The sequence below is a fragment of the Oncorhynchus mykiss genome, chromosome 24 (assembly GCF_013265735.2).
Source record: "Oncorhynchus mykiss isolate Arlee chromosome 24, USDA_OmykA_1.1, whole genome shotgun sequence".
In the NCBI taxonomy this organism is placed as follows: Eukaryota; Metazoa; Chordata; class Actinopteri; order Salmoniformes; family Salmonidae; genus Oncorhynchus; species Oncorhynchus mykiss.
In genome coordinates, this window is record NC_048588.1 from 25,967,522 (window position 1) to 25,990,766 (window position 23,245).

A 23,245-nucleotide genomic window follows, 5' to 3' on the forward strand; every position below is an offset into this window, starting at 1 on the left:
GAACGGTAGTGTATATATATTGTATATATATCTATCTGTATTGTCAGTAGATTGGTATATAGATAAATAATTCCCTATATTAATCATGTGTTTGTTTGTATGAGAAAAAAATAGTGTTATTTGGGGACAATGATACAATGCAAAAAATAAGGACAGACACATATATTCAATTTTTAATTTGAACTGTGGATTTCTGTGTTACATTGACCTCTAGAAATTCAAAAAAATGTATATGCATGCTGTATCCGCTTGTTATAGATCGTCTATGTAATATTTCTGTAAAAAAGTCTTGCCATTTTTAAGCGGGGCATTTGGAGCCACTGGGTATAGTGATTCTCAATAGACAAGACAAGTAAAGAATTGTCATGTCCAATGTCGATGACTTCATTGATAAGCGTACTATCTTTTGTTTGGTTGAAGGTATGACTTGTATGAATGACAATGAATGAGCGTCCATTACAAGCACTATGAGCGCATACTTTAGGGTTACCTATGCAGTGAAAAACATGTATAGATCATTACCAAATAACATGAGCAATGATATATGCAGATGGTTGTTTGATGATATACAGTATATTGGTAAGCTTTTAGTGTCTTATGTATATTAATTCATCTATTTAATAGACTAAGAGAACAATTAATTAAAATAATGTACAGTATGCAACATACATTTTTAAGATGCACAGTGTTGAAAAATGTAATCTGTTACTGATTACAGTTACATAAAAAATAAAGTAATCAGTAATGTATCCGTAATCAGAAACGTAAAGATGCATTCATTATATGTTATTTGTCTTGAATATTTATGAGACACAAAGACTCATGTGAATATTATATATATAATTAAATAAATCACTGTGGTTTTATTTATATGTATGCATTTGACACTGGGTTACAATAATTTCTTTGGCTCTTCTAGACAAAAAGAAAGGGAAAGTATTATCCACGTGGTTGCTCTATTCGCCAGAAGATGGCGGTGAGATCACATCTCTTGATCTTTCTGTCCTCCATCACCTTTGTCCATTACTCTCTAAATTGTTTGTTCATGGGAACGTGATGATGAAAGACTACTTTGTTTCTAACACCCCATATTCTACAAAATGTCTGTTTTTCATAATTATTTAGGATGGTTGATGAACAGTTTCTGAATCAGTTTCGTGTCTAAGGTCTCAATTGACAATAGAGATGTGTCATAAGTTGTACTTCCTTGTTGAGTAGATCTTCTCCCTGTTTCACCATGCTAACCCTGCACTACAACCTCACCCAGCTAGGTTGATTATCTTCTTAATGGGGATTTCCTATCTTAATGATCTCTATATTAAGCTCCGGCAGTACTAACTCATGTGTTAAATAGGTAAGGCCTGTAAGGTTTGGGAATCCTTTGGAATTGTGTGTCTTTGGCAGGTTTAAAAGTTAGCCTATGTAAAGGTCCCCCACGAAAGATTCTCCACATTCCATTCTGGAGACAGAGGAATGTTCGCCCTCAGGCCGACTGGAACGATTGTTATCATTTTCCTCACTGAACACAGACAGTTAGATACACAATTGCATACTCACTGCACAATTTAGTTAATTTCAGAGGCTTATATCCTGATTATGGCCCCTTATGTTAAATCTAATATTTTCTTAATCATGATGTATCAGTATGCTTAGACAAAACTGACCAGATTCTTACACTTATCAACTTTGAATGTTAATCACACACCAAGTTCATTTTGTGTTTATTTTTATTGAAAAATAGTCAAAAAAGGACACAACATTGAATTATGGCAACATTCCAAGGTTTTGTGGTAAATGCCTACAACATAAAGTCACACAGTTTGATTGGCAAATGGCATAGATAATTCAATTAAAACAAAGGGTACAGAGGAACAGTTTCAGTGCAGCTGGAAGGCAAAAACTGGGAAAGCCTGATAAATGTACTTTGCTGGTTGGAAAGTGGAAGATAGTATGTCATGAAATTTGCTTGTGCAACAATATTTCTCTTTAAACAAAGATAATGCAAGTAACCACACAGATCAAACTCAAAATAAGAGAGAAGCCAAACCCATACTGGTGAAAATAATGGTGGAATATGTCTGATTTTATGGAAGGCAGAAATCTGAGAGATCATAGCTAATTAATATAAGCATGATGTCAGGTCATCTGCTATTCAATGTTCAGGTACTCTATAAAGGCACTTATGGTGTTTGGCTATTTCCTGAAATGTGTTGAAATGCAGACTTTAACAATGTTATTCATTATGGCACATTGCAAAGGCCAAACAGCATTCATTCAAATGTATACACTCCTGTTCCCTGAGAGTGCTTAATGTGTCTGTGATACATTAGTAGTATTCAGTCCACAGGTTACCTGTTGGAATGTGTTCTTGAGGTAACAGTGATACCATGATACACATACCATTTCCTGGCATGATTCAATCAGTAAACCGTAACTCACATCCATTAACTATTATAACTCATCACGCATCTTGTCTCCTTTGGGTCGCACCATTCTGCCGATGAAGAGGATGGAGTTGGTCTTGTTGTCCTTCACCAGGAAGATGAAGGGATGGTCAGCGTAGAATAACTTGGGGTTCCTCAGCTTCTCGCTTCCGAAGATGCTGGTGTCAAAAGGGTTCCCCTCAATGTCCCACTCCATGGCAGAGGCATGGAACACATTGGAGAGGTACAGGTCCTTCTTGCCAGAGATGTTGGAAAAATCAGCCTTGGTTTTGTCCACAGCTTCAGTCAGACCAAGCTCACCAAGAGTTTTCTGGAGAGAAGAGTACAATAGAGAGTGAAACATGGAGAAATGGTTTATATGTAGGTCAAATATGTTCTTTCATAGTCAAGCTTAAGAGCTAACTAATAGATTATGAGATAAGTCATTAATAACCTTTAAATCTATTGAAAACAATATAGTCGCAATGTTGTCTTTACCTGGAGGTTGTGGCTAACTTCTACACTGACTTTAGGCAGAGAGATGGCCACGGCCCTCTCCTCCATCTTGCCCATCCAGGTTTCCAGCTGCTTGCGGGTCAGCAGCTTCTCCAGCCTGTCCAGGGGCTCCAGGTGGTAGGGCATGATGAACACCAGGCTGGACTGCTTCTGGCCCAGGGGCATGTCCAGCACAAACAACATGTTCTCTGTGTCATCATGGAACTTATAGAGACCTGTGGAAAACAGTCATGAGATAAGAATAGATGAGTCAACTGATCTCTTGATAATGTCTTATATTAAGGCTTATAGTATGGCATGTCTCTATTCAAAAGGTTAATGAAACCTACCAGTGCGATGCATCATGGGAACAGAGACTGTGAATGAACGGGTCACCAGGAAGCCACGGTTGTCTACCATATTCTCATGGAACTTCTCATCCCAGTGAGCTGTAGACAGAGGATGTTTGTTTTCTAAAGATATTCACATCTCACAAGCTCACTGTTTAATACTCCCCAATATCAACAGTAATAGCAGTAGCGGAAGGTACTAACTACTAGGCTACAGAGTGTTTTTGAAGAACTCTACTCACGCTTGAAGAACATAGCGTTGGCGATCATGGCTCCATCAGCATTCTGCACATCCTTGGTGATCTCAGGCAACTTGCCGTTTGTCGACTTGGCCGCCCATTCGTTGATGGAGTTCACTGCGCTCCGCTTGTCCCTGAGGTTGATCTTTGAATGGTCATAGTTGTAGTGCTTCTTGCTGCTCTTCACAAAGTCATCGGCAAAGGTGACCGAGCTGGGGCCGTAGAGGCGGTTGCTGATCTTCCATGTGACATTACGGGTCTTGGAGTTGCTGACCTCATTCAGGAGCTCTGACAGGCCTGTGTGCAGGTGCTCATCCTTCAGGGCGTCAGCGCTGAGGACAGACTTGACCTGGGAGGCAGTGGAAGCCTTGCCCCCGAGGGCCACCATGCCCAGGGAGGAGGCCACCACCACAGGGGATATCAGGATGTTGTCAAGGCCCTTCTCCTTGGCCACCGTGTGGTAGAGTCTGAAGGCCAGGTTGGCGCTCTGGTCAGCCATGGTGGTGGCGTGGCTGCTTAGCTTCTTCCTGTCTTCTCCAGAGGCCACAATGGCCAGCAGGCACAGAGCTACGACGGTCACCCACATCCTGTCTTTCTTCTGGTTCTTGAGCAGCTATAGAAGCCTGAAAGCAGACAAAAATACAAGAATGTAGGATTTTTGTGTTGGTATTTGAGGCCACTGTTTTAAAAGGGTCTATGATTGTGTAGAAAATAAGTGTTGGAGTGTAGTTTTAGACCGAGGACACTTATTCAGCAGTTAAATTACAATAGTCACCACAAATTACAATGTTGAACCCAGAAGAGGGCAGGGTTGGCTGCACAAATGAATGGCTTCCAATTTCAGGCAGCCATGTTTCTAGCCACGTCAGCAGCTGAAGAACACTTGAGCTATAGCAGCACCCTAGTGTGCTGGGCTCTGACTGAAGGTGTATTTTGTATACCTCTGTGTTTTTATTCATTGTAGAACAATGAAAAAAAGTATAAATTCACAATTTCTAAAAGAAAATGTGATATTCAGAAGTTCCCAGAGGTATCATTAATGCACATTGTTATGAATTTCCACATAGAACCTATGCGGGTACTTTTTGCCCGTGAACAGAAGCCCACAGTCTTTTTAAAATAAAAAGGAGCAAATGTTCAGCCGCAGGATACGTCTAACAACTATTAATCCTTTGATTTTCGACTACTTGTAAATTGCTTCTCTGCCTTCAAAAACATGGCAGTAGAGCTGGTTTTCCCTTATTTAGCATTTTTTCACTTTATACCTTGAAATGTTTTCATACTGATGCCAAGGTTTTCGTTTTTCATTCTGAAAGAAAAGAGGTGCATTGGGATAATCTCCATACAGCAGGTGATAAAGCATTAGTCAAACCCACATGGAGCTTTTTTTTTCATAACATTTCTTTGAGAATAAGGGTCATTCTTGAAAACATTTTGTATTTTATATTTTCTTGAATAATGATTCATAGCTAGGTATATCGTGCATACACACATGTAAAACGTCTCATTGATCAGTGCATGATCCACAGGTTTTGCCGTCTGCAGCGCAGGAAAAGTCTTTGTTCCATCATTTTTATTTTATTTTTAGAAAACATCGCAGCACCCACCCCAAATGACTTCCCACCGCTATGAACGCCCCACCACTCCCAAAATCATATATGCAATGTAACTAACAATTCAGCTTGTTTGTATGTGCAATTACCCACAACCTAATAATATCCCCAATGAAGTTAATGCAATGATTTGTCATTTTCTCTCTTCATTTATTGAAGAACTGTAACCCAATAACTGCCATATCTAATACCCTTTATAGATAAATTGCATGAACATCAATGCGGCATCCGATCAGCTACTCCAGTTCTCACCAAACAGTTGAGATAATAGCGTATATGTGCCGTTTGATTAAACGTAAAGATTGTGCAAGAGTGCCTGAATCAGAATTACATACCAAATTCTACAAAGTTATGTTGAAAGTAGTTTCAGAACCTTAATGCATGCACTACTTTTACTTTAAACCATTAAAACAAAACAACAGCTTTCCCCCCAAAACATCGTTAAAACTGAGCATTCTCCCAGTCCTTACCTGGCACAGTTTGGCACGACCTCTTCCAGATATCACTCTTTGGGTTAGCTCCTCTGTCGATTGATGTTCTTATTATTTTTACTCCGGCCTATATATCCCACAGAAAAGAAACTTCTGGAAGTTGGGAATGGGTTATGCAAATGAAAACCTCTGGCTCTCCTTAGAAATCCTAGACGTCAGACCTCCCCTGGATCCATTTGCTGGAGTCCTCTGCATGGTCCTAATGCTGCAGGCTGACTCAATCCCACACACAGCTTTCATCATATTTAACTTTCACACATTTTCTAACTCTCATTCACCAGCACAGTATATATGGGTAAAGTACAATAGTGTGTATTTTTCAACAGAGGATATGTGCATGTCAGTGATGATGACATCCCTTTGGCTTCCTCTTGTAGTTGTGAATGAGTACATTGGGCACAATGCTCATACTGTCTGCATGATTTGTATTTTCAATAATCCTGTTCAAAAGCAATGATTATGGAAGGGATTCCACACGACTTTTATAACAGTAATTGTAACCATAGTTACTAGAAGTTTGTCAAAGTAATTAGTTTCAGCCTCCTCATCACTCCCCCCTCCCCCATACTGCCACGTCTTCCCAGGCTGATTGCAGGCTTGTTCAGGATGGGGGTTGTGGAGCAGGAGCTATAGCAACAGTGCTGTAAACGAGCTAGAAATCAAGCTCTGACCTAAACACGTCCTCACCAGTCTCAATACAAGCAACTGCAACCACTTTTTACATAATTTCAACTAAAAGTAACCTTTTATTGAATTACAATTTGAAATTCTACTGGTACCATGTGGTACATCTCTTAAATAGGTATAGTGAAATGTAGTTCTGAGGCCATCAGTTCGATATCCAAATCACATCATTCCACTGTGGATGTAACATATTTTCCCCTCCTCTTTTTGCAGCCCTGTCTTAACTCTTGTGTAGTCTTAACATTCTGTATACTCCCCATGTGCTAAGGGTAAAAAATTACCCGCCTTCACTAAACCCCTAAAATAAAGCAGCTTAACTGAATTTTAAACCCCAAATCTATTTTGCATGAAGAAACAACCTGTCATTCATCACAAACGTTGTGAATATCTGGGTTTTCCCTCTTCACAATGCAGAAAGACTGCATTTAATCAGGTTCTGGCGCCGTGGCATCGGGGTCAGACTGAGGCTCCTGCGGTGGCCGACTGGTTCAGGCGCGCGGAGGAGACATGGGAGGCCAGCCAAGTTCACCCCCCTGCGGACCGTCACCGCAGTGAGGCCCCGGTGTTCGCACCGGGGGACCGGGTCTGGCTCTCGACCCGAAACCTGCCCCTCCGCCTGCCCTGCCGGAAGCTGGGTCTGCAGGTTTGTGAGGCCATTCATAGTCCTGAGGAGGGTGAATGAGGTGTGTTACAGGTTACAGCTTCCCTCTGATTACCGTATTAACCACTTGTTCCATGTGTCTTTCCTCAGGCCGGTGGTGGCTGGTCTGCTCCAGGAATTTGAGGTGCGGGAGGTTCCTCCGACCCCTCTGGACATATAGATCAACTGGTCACGGACAGTAGACGCAACGTACATACGCCCGACGGGACACTGGAGGGGAGCGGGCTCTGTACGCGAAGCCTGCTCAATGTCCGCGTCCAGCTCCCACATGACCGGTGCTACCAGGCAGGAGGCCGGGAGTATGGGAGTCTGATCCATACTGGGGGAGAATGTTCCTGAGGCTTCTACAAACACAACTCCGCTACCATACCCATGCCGCAGTCCCATGTCCCCACCCGCTGCCCCAGGCTTTGTTTTTTTATTCTAATAGAGTCAAATACTCTGAAATTCCTCATCCCCTGCATGAGGCAGGGTAGGCCTAGTTCAATCAAGCCTGGTCCAATCCCCAATGGAACTAATATACATGCAAAGATGGCCCTATCCAGAGTAACAATGGATTTGTTTTTGAGTGAGGACTATAAAACTCACGAGGGCCTCATTAGTGCATATTCCATTTTAGTTCAGCAGACCAACATGGACTTAAAGGTGCTCCTGTGAAAGAATGTATATTTTATACTACTGAGCCATTTTCTTTATGCTAGTATTCTTATATTGTATTATTTATTATTGTTGTTCTGTTGTCGAGAAGAAACTTTCAAGAAAGCATTTTGTTGGCCAGTGTATACCATGTGTATCCTGTACATAGGACTAATACAACTTGAGACTCCTGTGAAACGATGTAGCGACAAGTAGACCTACGCCTGGTGGGGATAGGGACATATGTTATACATTTCTGTTGCTCTTCTGTACCTCTGTACACAGCACTTCTATATGAAATAAAAAGCTGTAGGGGGTGCTACTACTTCTTACTTAACCCACAGGGTTGAAAGGCTAGGGTTGTGTTTCGGAGGACACACAGCTCTCGACCTTCGCCTCTCCTGAGTCTGTACAGGAGTTGCAGCGATGGCACAAGACTGTAACTACCAATTGGATATCACGAAATTGGGGAGAAAAAGGGTAAAAAAAAAAAAAAAACTGTCATTTTGCTCCCATGCTGAACGTTAGATACACTATCAGCATTTTCTGTGTTTGAGTTTTTGTGTTTCTACATGATTGGACTTGTAAAACACTACCGCTATGCAGGATTCTGTATCTTCACTCAGCGAATATGACAGACACAAGGGATCTATTGAGTTAAAGGAAGCTTGGGTGGTGCTGCCAAGACGAACATATGATGTAAGACCTCAGTGATGTTTCCACGATGCTGCAGGATGTACATTTCTGAAGCATTACCTTTAGGTCTTGTAGATATGTAAAGAGCAGCGTAATTAAAGAATCAGCAAATGTATCACGATAATGCAATTCACAAATCGTGAATAGTCTACGATGAATAATACATCTATAAACTCGTTATCTTATAGGAAGTATTTTGATTCCATGTCAATATATTTTTATACTGTGGTTGATAGTATGTGTAACCATTGACCAACAACAATACATTGAAAAAACAACTATTGCATATTTCTGTCAAGTTGAAGTAACTAAACTTCCATTGCTTAGAATCATTCATTTTGTTCCAACATCCAGCTCTTGTTCCAAACTTTTGAACATTACATATAAACTTGATTTGTCTTAATTATGGTTTGATTAACTTTTGCTCCTCTTCAGGTCTGTGTCTGTGCTGGGTTGACAGAATAGGCTAATGACTGCCTGTAGGTGGGACAAAGACCGTGTAACAGGGTAATCTAAGGGAAGGGCTCGTAATACTTGGCTATTGGATTAGCAGGCCCTCTGGTGGTCTAAAGAGATTCACATTTTCCCAAACGGCAACTAAGTTTCCTTTTCACTGTGCAAGTGCAGTACTTGAGGGAGTCTCAAGTTGATCTAGTTTTTAATTGAGTTCACATTTTGGCACTTTAAAATAATTGAAATAATCTTGTTGTGGCTTTAATATAACCCTGAGGTTAGTTCTGATTGGACTCCTATTCTCATTATCTATCTTCTAAATATAGACTTCATATTTTATTATTATTTATTCATACTAATTCATCTGTTTGTTTTCCTATTTAGATAAGCATACGGATTTAAGACGTGTCAAAGTGACCCTGTAAACATTCACAATGAGACTAATCCCATGCCATTCTACACATAGCCACTGGATGGTGGTCAAAACAAATAAACGCCTTGTCTGATCTGAAGTTGAACGTTTTGAACTGAGATAGAGACAACACTTTGTAAGAAGTCTTTGCAATTTTGATCCAATTGGAGGAGAAGGTCAGTCAAGGAACCTTGGATCTTCTCCTCTAATGCATTTTGAGAAAGAGGGCAGGGGAGAATATGCAAGGTATTAAGGAAAGACGATTGAAAAAGAGCCCAGTTCTCCATCACCTGAGTGGCCGCAAGCTGTTACATCCTAATTTGACCTTGCTTCACACACCTTCACCTGTACAAAGACCCCAGTCTGTGATGGCCCCAGTACCTCTATCACCCAGCCACCCTTCCTGCTGCTTGGCCTTTTGGAGGAGAGATGTACAGAATCATCAAACCAGCTGGAGCTTCTGACTAATGCCTGCTTAGGGAGAGCAGGGGGTCTGCTACTCTGCTGCTGCTCCCTCACACATCAAATGTCACAGGAAGTAGTCCAAACACCATGCTGCCTCCCCTCCTCTGTGCATCCGCACGCTCCCAGCCTGGAAGTGGAGCCCTGTGTGAGTGTGTGTGTGTATGGGTGCGCGTGCGTGTGTGTGTTTGAAATGTGGATGGATGATCCGCTGGCTGTCATGCATCATTTCATATCAAGAGATTAATTGGACTTAAATCATGAATTTTCCAGTACTTCTATCCGTGGGTTGTTCACTCTCTTGCTAATTGAGAATTACAAAGTATAAATGAACCAGATGGATGCATAAAGGATCTACACCACTACAGTACTAAAATTATGTTCAATCATTTTGGGTGCCAACCATAAAATTACACTTGTACATGTCCTGACAACAATCACTGTGCAATTCTCATTCAAGGTTCTCCCTCTGTCAAATTCAATTGACGTCAGAATGATAGCAATGAAAGCATTTTCTGTTTCCTTAGTGATACATAGAAATATATATGTATTTTCTGGTCACAATTCCCCTTCCGCTTGAGATAGGGATGTACTGTCATGCCAACCACAGATTCAACTACTTGATAGACAGAAAGTTACACCTATAACTAGTGCCTAGAGTTTTTCCTGATCAGGTAACATGGTCAGGAAAAAACATCAGGCCTTAATTATGATGAAAACTATAACACTATGAACATAAAACATATACTATGAAATGTAGAGTTAATTTTATTCTGCACTTTTTAGGGCATTTTAATGTTGCTATTCTTTGTGTGGGAAATCTGGATGTGTGTAATTGCTAGAATCAACTTGGGCAGAGATTAAATGGTATGAAATTAACAGCTGAGCCCCAACCAGAACAGAAGCTACTGTTTATCAAAGCCCGGTTCTGTTAACGACAGTAAGTTCCGTTTGGGTGAGTGAGAATCAATGACACAAGCCTTTTTTTTACCCTCAATTATGCAAACAAAACAACATAATATTGTCCCGAGAGTTGCATAATCTACATTTTAAAAAATCCTTACATTAAAGTTTTACATAATGAATGAAGAGAGCTGACAGTTTATTATCACCTGATATTACACTAAAAGAATGTGGGGTCCAACAAGGGTTCTTCTAAGATACTAAAAGTTCCATGAAGAACCTTGGGGTTCTTGGCACTGAAAAATGCACCCGAAAGGTTCTTCCAAGAACCCCAAAGGGGGTGGGGTTCATCGAGGAACCTCCTTAGTTGGTGGGGGTTCTTGCAGGAACCTAACTGCCCAACTTAAACATTTGGATTTGAGATGACAGCAGGAGCAGGCAGATAAAAATGTAAAGATCTCCTCAAGGTAAGGTTTCTCCCTTGTTTGATCTAAATGTATATTGTTTTATGATTATGCCATCTATTTTTTTTTATTTCTTTGTAGAAATGGTAGTGTTGTTTGACTTTTTGTCCATTTTCTAAAACAGAAAATGGACACAATTCAATGGATATCAATCAACAAAGAGGTAAGAATATGTTAAAGGCTGCAGCTCCATTGGGTGCAGATGACTGAACTTTTGTGTGTGTCTGAGTCTGCAGGTATACTGACCAGTAGGCAGACAAAGGTATGTACAATTGGTATTGGTATGTTGTGCAGATCACATGTATCATCTACAGTTCATTTTGGTTTCTCTAAACCGTTACAAGACTCAGTCACAGCAGCATCCCTTACCTCTTCAATGAAAATCCCAGAGACGTCTACATTATGGACAAGGGATGTGTATAAAAAACATGATCAAAAGTGAAAAGTTGTTTTTCATTCACATTTACCACAGAAACCAAGGTATGAAAACTGCCATGTGCACGTAAAAAAAAAATCTGTATAATTGCTTTTTTTGGGATTCACACACTTCACCCTCCCACAATCTGAATAAATGCTCATGGCTGTAGTGACAGATTCAGATTTGTGACAGCAGTGGGGTTCCTGTTCCTCTAGTCTACTGGGTGGTGTTGACTGTCCACCAACAGTCTCAACTTGTTTTAACACTTTTTCTTTATTAGATTGCTATTGAGTCAGTGATGCTTTTGGCCGTGCCCCATCAGACCCACTATATATAGCATTTTACTGTGTGTATGATGTGGGTTATGGAGCTATATTTGATTACTTTTACATGATCATTACCTCATCCTTTGTTTTTCAGCCTTTTCAGGCTTCTTATAATGGGAGACGTCGCGTGCCGGGAAGATGGGTGACGCTCTTTCGCTTTAAAATAAAACCTACAACTCCGCCCACTGGTACTCAGTCGATTGATTTTCTCTCCCGGTGTTCATAGGCAAGGCTTGCATTAACCTCAGAAGACTCTAACCTTGGAATATTTACTGAGAAAACGAAGTTAAACTGATACACACTTCAATGCAGCATAAACCCACGAGGTTGAATTTAGTAGAATAACTCTGGGTTGAATGGTTTTCCTTTATTGTGACAGGACACATTTCCTTTTGACAACATTTGGTGGCCACCCACCTCAACACGTTTGACGCAGACAGCAGCCCATTTGTCGCGTGGTGTGAGGACAGTTGGTCTGAGGACTTCGTAAAATATTCCTACAACTTCACATGGGAGAAAAAGCCTGAAATAATTGATAAAGGTAAGTGTTGTCATATCCAAGCAGTTGAAGTAAGTGGGTGCCATGTCATGGTATCAAAGTAGTTTTTTGTTGAAAAGGAACACTCAGCAGGAGTTGTTGCATTTTTATTTCTGTAAATGTAGTAACTTCAGAAGCTCACATGTATGGCACGCTTAATCATGAAATATTAATTAATTCACACCTCGAATTAACCTAATAGGCTACAAAGGAGACGCCCGTGTATGCGAGACAGCCTATGGTTGGAAAACCCTAACTGCATTGGGAGAAAATAGACTATATTTAACTAAGGATGTATTATTTATATATTTATAGGCTACACACCACCTCAGACAACCAGCCTATACAGGCATTTTCATCTGTCCAATTTACAGACAAATAAATCTGGCATTAATGGCAGTAAATTAAACTATTCTTGAACATGCAGGTTTGTTTCACTTCCAGATGTATGAAGCAGCAGTAAAACATAGTCAAAGGGGGGCTGTTATTCTAATGCACATACCCTAATTCACATGCATCTCTGAATTGTGGTATGGCATCGGCGGCCCTCCCATTTGGGCGTTGGGGCGGCGCTCCACTTGTAATTGCAACCCCCCTAGATCTGGTAGGACAAAAAAGCAAGAATGTGGTTTATTGTTTCCCCCCCCCCCATGTTGTTCATCAGGTTCGAATGTAGCTATGTGACAGGGCGACATGTTGTGTGGACTACAACTGTATTAAACCGGGTGTATCACAAAGCATGATAAAATGAATTAGGCAGCTACAGTAATTTTGAGAAGCAGAAATATTTGTTTGGCTTATTTTATAACTTTTTTATTTTGAATAATTAACCAGTCGATCTACCATTGATAAGCGGCTAGCTAGTTGGTAGCTTGCTAGCTCCCATGCCAATTTCATGTCTTTTAAAACTAATTTCATGTCTTTCAAAACTAATATCTGACTAACTCTGACATTTTGAAGTTATTTCAAAATGAAAGTTAACTGGCTAGTGCATCATGCTTTGTGACATTGTTAACTAGTTAGATGTGTGTTCACTTATTGCATTTGCATGGTTGTTGCGTTCTACCTAGTGCACTCGTTTGCTGGCTGCTCGTTCTAAATAGTATAATCTAATCTGTTCAAAACAGTGGCAGAATGTGCTGCAGTGAGCGTTTGGTTTTTGACAAGCAAAAGTGAAATGGGTGTATTTATGCTGTTCAAATGCACAGATTTCTTTGAGAAGATATATAAAGCAACTACGAGTAGTTCAAAAACTTGGCATCATATTTCTGTCCTGCTGCTTTGTTGACAACTCCAACCACTTCGTGCCCTGAGTATTCAGCCAATCAGCGGCCTTCACTGATGTATGGCGAATTTCAAAAGGCATAAAAACAAACTGCAGATATGTACACAGAGGAAATCATAAATAAGTTTGTGTGAACCTGCCAGTACTAAGTGGAAAAAGCAGACTTTTTTTTTTAAAAGGTTTGCTATTAAAAAAATACATATATTTATTATTATTTCACCTTTATTTAACCAGGTAGGCCAGTTGAGAACAAGTTGCCATTTACAACTGCGACCTGGCCAAGATAAAAGCAAAGCAGTGCTACACAAACAACACAGAGTTATACATGGAATAAACAAACTATATACAGTGTGTGCAAATGAGGTAAGATTAGGGAGGTAAGGCAATAAATAGGCCGTACTGGCGAATTAATTACAATTTAGCAATTAAACACTGGAGTGAGAGATGTGCAAGTAGAGAACCTGGGGTTCAATGGAACAAAAAAACAACATGGTGATGAGGTAGTTGGATGGGCTATTTACAGATGGGCTATTTACAGATGGGCTATTTACAGATGGGCTATTTACAGGTGCAATGATCTGTGAGCTGCTCTGACAGCTGATGCTTAAAGTTAGTGAGGGAGGTATGAGTCTCCAGCTTCAGTGATTAAAAAAAAAAAAAAAAAATGTTTTATTATAATTTTCTTTTTTGCAATTCGTTCCAGTCATTGGCAGCAGAGAACTGGAAGGAAAGGCAGCCAAAGGAAGAATTTGCTTTGGGGGTGACCAGTGAAATATACCTGCTGGAGCGCGTGCTACGGGTGGGTGCTGCTATGGTGACCAGTGAGCTGAGAATAGGCGGGGCTTTACCTACCAACGACTTATAGATGACCTGGAGCCAGTGGGTTTGGCGACGAATATGAAGCAAGGGCCAGCCAACGAGAGCATACAGGTCGCAGTGGTGGGTAGTATATGGGGCTTTGGTGACAAAACGGATGGAACTGTGATAGACTGCATCCAATTTGCTGAGTAGAGTGTTGGAGGATATTTTGTAAATGACATCGCCGAAGTCAAGGATTGGTAGGATAGTCAGTTTTATGAGGGTATGTTTGGCAGCATGAGTGAAGGATGCTTTGTTGCGAAATAGGAAGCCGATTCTAGATAGAATTTTAGATTGGAGATGCTTAATGTGAGTCTGGAAGGAGAGTTTACAGTCTAACCAGACACCTAGAATATGTGGACAACTACAAATACCTAAAGTCAGAACTGTCCAGAGTAGTGATGCTGGATAAGCGGGCAGGTGCGGGCAGCGATCGGTTGATGAGCATGCATTTAGTTTTACTTGCATTTAAGAGCAGTTGGAGGCCACAGAAGGAGAGTTGTATGGCATTGAAGCTCATCTGGAGGTTAGTTAACACAATGTCCAAAGAAAGGCCAGAAGTATACAGAATGGTGTCATCTGCTATCTATGCTCTGTCAAAAATGCTATCAACTTTGACTGACCTGTGTTGAGGCAATGCATTTTACTTTGGCATCAAAAACCTGAGTGGTGAGTGTCAATCTCTCTACACTCTGATGTAGACAGACTAGATGTCTTGTATTATTGGTGAGTGTGAACTTAAAAACATCAGTCATAGATATTGGTGTCTAAATGCTGAAATTTGACATTTTTTATGGAGAACTCTGCATTATTGCAGCAGTCTGGCTAGGACAGGCACAGGAAAATGGACTAGAACATTCCATGGAATGCACTTGTGTCCTCAACAGTTATTCTTATTATGTGTTTCATGTGTACACACCAAACACTGATTGGGGTACCCACAGCCTACTCCTTGACTAGAGGTTGAGTCAGTTTCACTGTTAACCTATTTATAAATGGCTCATAATACAAATGTTAAGATGACATGAAATGTTATGTGATGGACTCTATCTGGAACCTTTTCTTAGACTGTTTATGTATTTTGAGCATAAGCTGTGTCCATTTGCACTGGTGCGGTTCTCAACATTTCTTTGTCTAAGAATATCATGCAGCCCATCTTGCTTGCTTAATTGCTCTTGGGGGCATAAACTGCCGGAGGAATGTTTATTCCCATAAATGGTGCCATCGTTTTTTTAATAGCCAGTGTGTGTTCCTTGAGAAAGGCAACAGTCAAGATCTGCTGTTGGTCTTACATCTATAATAAGAGCTTCTATCACTAAGGCTGCATGTAAACTGCATGTTTAGCAGTCGAGATGAGATGGCAGTGTGGTATTATCCTAATTAACATGTGGGAGCGGAAGATGGTGAGCAAGCCTATTATTACAGCCTGTCCCGTGGGAGTTAAGCCCTCCACCACCTACCCTCTCTCTGACACCCTACCTCCAGTAAAGACACACCCTCTTTCTGACCCCCCCCCCATGTATCCTGGTGTGATGAGTAGGCCTAATGTAAGGACGGGGTCACTGCATGCCTAACCACACCCCTTTAGCACTACCACTGGAGGACAATAATGTGATATGGGGGCGTCAGTACCACTGCTAGACTGGGGATTTGAAATTCTCACCTTATGTATAGTACTTTCAATGACTTCTATCTTTGGTTTTTGTATAAAGGCAAACAGCCTGTCTTAAGGCATCCACACGCTTCCCAAACGAAACCGTTCGGAAGAGTTCATGCATATACAGTTAAAGTCGGAAATGTATATACACTTAGGTTGGAGTCATTAACTTGTTTTTCAACCACTCCACAAATTTCTTGTTAACAAACTATAGTTTTGGCAAGTCGGTTAGGACATCTACTTTGTGCATGACAAGTAATTTTTCCAACAATTGTTTACAGACAGATTATTTCACTTATAATTCACAATCACAATTCCAGTGGGTCAGAAGTTTACATACACTAAGTTGACTGTGCAATTAAACTGCTTGGAAAATTCCAGAAAATGATGTCATGGCTTTAGAAGCTTCTGATAGGCTAATTGACATAATTTGAATCAATTGGAATTGTACCTGTTGATGTATTTCAAGGTCTACCTTCAAACTCAGTGCCTCTTTGCTTGACATCATGGGAAAATGAAAAGGAATCAGCCAAAACTTCAGACAAAAATTGTAGACCTCCACAAGTCTGGTTCATCCTTGGGAGCAATTTCCAAATGCCTGAAGGTACCACGTTCATCTGTACAAACAATAGTACGCATGTATAAACACCATGGGACAACGCAGCCGTCATACCACTCAGGAAAGAGATGTGTTCTGTCTCCTAGAGATGAACATACTTTGGTGCGAGAACAGCATATCAATCCCAGAATAACTGGACAATGACCCCAAGCATTCTTCCAAAGTTGTGGCAAAATGTCTTAACCTCTAGTGACACCCCATCCCGTGAACGGGACCGTTATCATCATCTGACACTAATTAGCATAACGCAACGGACATAAATCTTCAGAACTGAAAAAGTGTGTGCGAGTAAGGAAGCCAACAAACCTGACTCCGTTACACCAGCTCTGTCAGGAGGAATGGGCCAAAATTCACCCAACATATTGTGGGAAGCTTGTGGAAGGCTACCTGAAACGTTTGACCCAAGTTAAACAATTTAAAAGCAATGCTACCAAATACTAATTGAGTGTATGTAAACTTCTGACCCACTGGGAATGTGATGAAAAAAAAGAAAAGCTGAAAATAAATAATTCTCTCTCCTATTATTCTGACATTTCACGTTCTTAAAATAAATTGGTGATCTGACTGACCTAAGACAAAACATTTTTACTAGGATTAAATGTCAGGAATTGTGAAAAACTGAGTTTTTTTGGGGGGGGCTGTTCAGGCACTTTTTTCTCGAGGCAAGCTGGTCTATGCCCCTTCGTCAGTGATCGGTCAACAGTAGGGATTCTTCAATAAAGTATTTGCTGCTGATGACTAGTTTTCATGCACATTTTTTTTTCTTGAGAAATACTGCACTAAGCATCTTATATGTAAAATTTCTCAACTAAGATCTCCTTGGCAAGAACTGCAAAATTAATCAAATCAAATGTTATTTGTCACGTGCCAAATACAGGTGTAGACCTTACTGAGAAATGCTTACTCAGAAGCCCTTAACCAACAATGCAGTTCAAGAAATAGAGTTAAGAAAATATTTACAAAATAAACTAAAGTAAAAAATAACAGAATAACGAGGCTATATACAGGGGGTACCGGTACCGAGTCAATGTGCGCGGATATTGTCACGACTTCTACCGAAGTCGATACCTCTCCTTGTTCAGGCGGTGGTCGACGTCGCCGGTCTTCTAGCAATCGCCGATCCATTTGTTTTGTCTCATTTTTCCACACGCCTGCTTCTCATTTCCCTCATTATGTGTTGTGTATTTAACCTTCTGTTTCCCCCCATGTCTTTGTGTGGTATTGTTTATCTGTTTCATGTATGCACACGTATGTCTGGTTGCGCTGGGTTATGTCAACCCGTATTGTATTTCGTGTTTTCGTTGTGCCGTGTACTTTTGGTTCGCTGAAATAAAAGGCTCTGTTTGCTACATACTATCTGCTCTCCTGCGCCTGACTCCCTTGCAGCCATTTACACATACCTGACAGAATACCACACCCATTATGGAGTCAGCAGGAGCAGGTACCTATGGTAGCGGAGTTGAGGAGCGCGTCCAGGAGCACACAGCGTTGATTCACCATCTCGGCACCGCCATAGACCGCGTCGTTCAGACGATGGATCGCTGGGAGAGACAGGGAGGTCCTCCAGTACCTCCCCCAGCACAACAGGGGTCTTCACTACTCCTGTACCCGGTCTCACCCTTCCTGGAGAGTATGATGTGACGGCGGCACGGTGCCAGGGCTTCCTGCTACAGCTGGATCTCTACCTGAGCACCGTTTATCCAGCTCCCTCGGGAAGGGAGAGTGTGTCCGCCCTCATCTCGTACCTCTCAGGGTGAGCTCTGGAGTGGGCCAACGCCGTGTGGGGAGAAGGAGATGCGGCGTTGGATGACTACACGGAATTCACCTGCCGCTTCCGGGCAGACTTTGACCACCCTCCCGAGGGTAGAGCGGTGGGTGAACGTCTGTTCCACCTGAGGAAGGGGACGAGGAGTGCCCAGGAGTTCTCACTGGAATTTCGGACCTTGACCGCCGGAGCGGTATGGAATGACAGGGCTCTCATCGACCACTACCGTTGCAGCCTGCGTAAGGATGTCCGTCAGGAGTTGGCCTGCAGGGATACCACTCTTACCTTCGACCAGCTGGTGGACATGTCCATTTGGCTGGATAACCTGCTGGTCACCCGCGGACTCTGTCGATTCCTTATCCCAGCACCACCGCTCTGGTGCCTGTGGAACTTGGAGGTGCTGCGCACAGGGAGACCGGAGGCGGGGCTTTCAGTGTACCATCTGTGGCTGCAGAGGTTTCCCGTTGTGCTGGGCCTACCCTGGTTAGTTTGTCATTACCCCACTGTTTCTTGGCCACAGAGGGCTCTCCCGGGGTGGTCGCGAGAGTGCTCAGGTAGTTGTTTAGGGATTTCCGTTGGTGCTACTACGGTGGATAGTCCAGACCAGGTCTCCACTGTGCGCATTCCCCCTGAATATGCCGATTTTGGCTCTCGCCTTCTCCAAATAGAAGGCGACTCAATTACCACCTCGTCGACGGGGCGTTTGTGCGATAGATCTCCTGGTAGGCGCTGCACTTCCCAGGAGTCATGTGTATCCCCTCTCAAAGGAGGAGACGGAGGCTATGGAAACATATGTCTCCGAATCCCTGTGTCAGGGATACATTCGGTACTCCCCTTCCCCCGCCTACTTGAGTTTATTTTCTGTGAAGGAGGGAGGTCTGCGCCCGTATATTGACTATCGGGGTCTGAATCAGATCACTGTGAGGTATAGCTACCGCTCATAGCCACAGCGATTGAGTCAATGCACGGGGCGCGCTTCTTCACCAAACTAGATCTCAGGAGAGCTTATAATCTGGTGCGTATCCGGGAGCGAGATGAGTGGAAGATTGCTTTCAGTACCACCTCTGGGCACTATGATGAATGCTACATCAGTCTCCCAAGCCTTTGTAGATGAGATTTTCAGGGACCTGCACAGGCAGGGTGTGGTGGTGTATATCGATGACATTCTAATATACTCCGCTACATGCGCTGAGCATGTGTCCCTGGTGTACAAGGTGCTTGGTCGACTTGGAGCATGACCTGTACACCAAGGCTGAGAAATGCCTGTTATTTCAACAGTCCGTCTCCTTCATGGGGTATCACATTTCCACATCAGGGGTGGAGATGGAGAGTGACCACATTGCAGCCGTGCATAATTGGCCGACTCCCACCACGGTAAAGGAGGTGCAGCGGTTCTTAGGGTTTGCCAACTACTACCGGAGATTTATCTGAGGTTTTGGTCAGGTAGCAGCTCCCATTACCTCACTGCTGAAGGGGGGCCCGGTGCGCTTGCAGTGGACAGCTGAGGCGGATAGTGCTTTTAGTCACCTGAGGGCTCTGTTTACCTCGGCTCTTGTGCTGGCTCATCCCTCTTTGGCGTTCATAGTGGAGGTGGATGCGTCCGATGCTGGGATAGGAGCTGTGCTCTCTCAGTGCTCGGGTACGCCACCGAAGTTTTAACCCCACGTTCTGTGTCGGCAGTTTTGTTGAGCAGGCATTTCAATGCCATTACTGATTGTATCACGTCTGCTGCATACACAGTAGATGAGCTTATTTCTCAAGTGAGTTGTTCAAATGGAGCTAGGAGTGTATTCATGTTCTCAAATGCCATTGAAATGGCAGCAGCGGTATGAGAACCAGCACATTCTTGAGCATGCAATACTGCTTTCCTCAGTATGAAATCCTCATCGATCCACTGTGCTGTCAGATTCGGCATGCTCGTGGGGCTGACATCGCTGGTCCAAATGTCAGTCGTGAAGCTAATAGCAGTGACGTCCATAGCAAGTAGCTCAGGGATATGCGTTTCAACAATACTTTAACTCCAGTAGGGCAACATCTGGAAAAATAGCGCGAGGCGCCAGCTGTACTGAAGCATGATGATTCCTTACTTGGATTTGTTACTGATTTGTGTTTTGATGTTCCAAACATTTTTCTCACCTATCTGCTGCAGAGGGACAAGAGAGAGCCATAAGAAAATGTTTGATCAGTCATGGAAATAAAAGTGCTGAAAACAAATTGGCTCCCTATTTTCTAAAGAAGATGGAGAAAAGGCTATGAAGGAAAAAATACTGGAGATTTGGTGCAGGTATAGCGAACTAGCGCAAAAATAATATTTGATATCGTCAATACAATATATTGTCAAAAATAATATCCTGACATGTATCTGTATAGATCCCCCCCCCCCCCCCCCCCCATCGCTAATTGACATGTTTACTTAGTCTCCATAGAGACTCAAAGCAAGAGGCACCCAACGATGTCATATTTATACCCCCACGGTGAAAGGCAACACTAGTCTAACCATATGGTGAGTCAGAGCCAACAGTGTTCCTTCTCTTTGCGGACACAAATGTTTATCCTGTAAAACAAGCATGAAACAAACCTTCCAATGATTAAAAGAGTCAGTAGCGCCCCAGCTCTCTCTATATGGGAAAGAGATTTTCAAGGAGAAGGACTGCTTAACAGGCTGGGCTTGTCTGCCTGTCTGTCCCTGACTGTCTACCTCAACTCTGTGAGGAGAATGTCACCTGGCACAGATCAGTCCCCTGATAAAGGACATAGCTCTGTGTGATGCCAACAACCGACAGATGGCTACCGTACCGACCAACCATCTATTGCCCATCCATACAGATGGCACCTGCCTGGATACTGCCTGCGTCTACGTTCAGTACAGTAAAACACAGGCTGTACTGTAGAGCACACAATGAGTTAATGAGAATGCCGATAGTGTTTGTTCGTTCACACAACTCAACAATAGTTCCTCCTGTGTCTGCATGCCACAGAGGCCTTTGTCAGCAGTTTCCTTTCCAGGCCACTGTATCAGCACCTATGATTAGGAGCCAACACCAGAATTACTTTCACAGGCCTACGTCGACCTGCCGGACAGACTGGGAGGGAGAGCTGAGCCATTGTTTTAATACTGAGCAGGCAACACCAGCATGATACGGGGAACATTGTGTGAGGCAGACAGGACAAGGTTTGAGGAAGCGCCCCAGGTGGAAGTGTATGCAATATGAGATCGGCCAGTCAAAGCACTGTTTGTTCAGACAGAGGGCCTGGTTCTGTTGCTCCTTCATCTGAGAAGCTGCTTCAGCCAACAAACTAGAGGCAGTTAAAAGGGAAATATTTTTCTAGGGGTTATTTTTCATGTGGAGGTATAACCATGCCACTGAGATACAGCTCTACAGTCTTTGACAGAGGTTCTCTGCTGGCATAACCAAGGGCCTTTTTTGTTGTAAAAGAGCAGGAATCCATGTGATTTGTTAGGTAAGAATCCCCAGCTGTGTGGGGGAAAGGTCAAAATGAGAGGCGAATCGCCCCGTTGGGAAGAGCGTATCGGGAATTGTAAAGCGTTCTTACCAAACAGTAGGCCTACTGCGTCTGTCCTGGAGCAGCTGGGCAAATTGTTGCAATTACACATTACGAATTACTATATAATTCGCAGTTTTATCAAATGGTCCATAGCATAATTAATGAGCTCTCTCCATTCCACTATCTAGTATGTCCTGAGTATCCATAAATAAGTATAATTTCGGATTTAATTTCATCCCTAAAAATTCATGGTCCATAACAAGTCATTTTACAAAGACTATTACGTGGCTGAGTGATGAGAGTATTACTAAGTCTCCTTTAGTGCACTGTAATAGCTCTAACTATGTAGCCTCTGTATCTAAAAGTGTTCTAAAAACCAACCACACGGAACATCCCCTCACACAAACTGCTGCTACTGTAGTCATAAGTTTTCAAATACTTTCATAGCTTCTTGAGACTGCAAAAAAAGTATAGAAGACATACTTTCTTGATATGAAACTCAGGTGGAGAGGAGGGATCCCCAGATGGCCTACACCTGCTGTCAGTTTTGGTATAGTAGAGAAGCAGCAATAGAGGCAGGTGCCAGCCAGCCTTGCCCACAGGTCTGCAGGACAGTGTTAGAACACATCAGACTTGCTTCTGTTCTGCATGGAGATTGCCTGCCAGTATCGCATATTACACCAGGCCTGGTTGATGGTGAGGAAGGCCTCAGGTCTCAGACAAGCCTGCAGGCAGCAACATCCTCTAAAAGTCCTGAGGGTAATGATCATTAATGGAACGGTTCACCCATTTTGAATGTTATATTGTTTTTGTGCATCTCTGAGTGATGATCTATCGATTCCCTGGCTTAATTCATGTGTATCTGAGTTACTGGTGTTCAAGCAGGCAGAAATCCAGCAGGTATGACGTAGAACCGTGATGAAGTCAGTCCCACTACACTGGAAGTTAATAGGAATACGACTTTTAGATCACGGAAATGTCTATCATACATGTCAGATTTCAATACTGGCTGATCTCATAACTCTTGAGGATGTCTTTTCTCAAATGAGCCATTTATCATATTTTTGAGACATTCCTACCTCGAGGAAATGTGTAATTTAACGAAGGGTCTAGCACATTTTTCCTATTTGTCTGCCTCTTTAGGCCAGGGTGCATTGCATGGTGCAGTGTTGCCAACTCCTCAGTAAGGAAAGTAGCTATTGGCTATCCTAAAAGTCGTGAAATTGCGTCATCGCCTAATTTGCATAATTGGCCATGTGCATGTAATTGTGATGGACGCTGTAGGAGAGA

At 42.4% G+C, this 23,245-nt stretch overlaps 2 protein-coding genes across 6 annotated transcripts in view; one reads left to right on the forward strand and one right to left on the reverse strand.

Annotated features, from left to right (window-relative positions):
* Positions 1-1,709: 1,709 nt before the first annotated feature.
* On the reverse strand, positions 1,710-5,768 carry LOC110504077 (serpin H1). Of its 2 annotated transcripts, XM_021582898.2 has the most exons (6): positions 5,591-5,757; positions 4,773-4,816; positions 3,511-4,130; positions 3,269-3,367; positions 2,922-3,154; positions 1,710-2,754 (listed from the first exon to the last, which is right to left on the reverse strand). In XM_021582898.2, exons 3-6 carry the CDS (start codon positions 4,091-4,093, stop codon positions 2,452-2,454), a joined length of 1,218 nt encoding a protein of 405 aa, XP_021438573.2. In that variant the 5' UTR covers positions 4,094-4,130; positions 4,773-4,816; positions 5,591-5,757; the 3' UTR covers positions 1,710-2,451. The 2 variants fall into 2 exon arrangements, with proteins under 2 accessions (XP_021438573.2, XP_021438572.2); XM_021582897.2 differs by lacking the exon at positions 4,773-4,816 and having other exon boundaries at positions 5,591-5,768.
* Positions 5,769-11,883: 6,115 nt separating this feature from the next.
* LOC110504078 (glycerophosphodiester phosphodiesterase domain-containing protein 5) overlaps positions 11,884-23,245 on the forward strand; it is a 129,314-nt gene continuing 117,952 nt past the window's right edge. Inside the window, exon 1 of one of the 4 annotated variants that reach the window (XM_036961225.1) lies at positions 11,884-12,267. The gene's annotated coding sequence lies outside the window, so the exon portion shown is untranslated. The remainder of the gene's footprint in view (positions 12,268-23,245) is intronic. The other 3 variants (XR_005039308.1, XM_036961226.1, XR_005039309.1) reach the window with 3 other exon arrangements.

Bases quoted from the DNA above. Each gene is read 5' to 3' on its own strand.
- LOC110504077 (XM_021582897.2), bottom strand. From the start codon at position 4,093: ATGTGGGTGACCGTCGTAGCTCTGTGCCTGCTGGCCATTGTGGCCTCT. The intron at 3,155-3,268 runs GTAGGTTTCATT...TGTTTTCCACAG, and splicing joins TCCCATGATGCATCGCACTG to GTCTCTATAAGTTCCATGAT. The intron at 2,755-2,921 runs GTAAAGACAACA...TCTTCTCTCCAG, and splicing joins AAGTTAGCCACAACCTCCAG to AAAACTCTTGGTGAGCTTGG.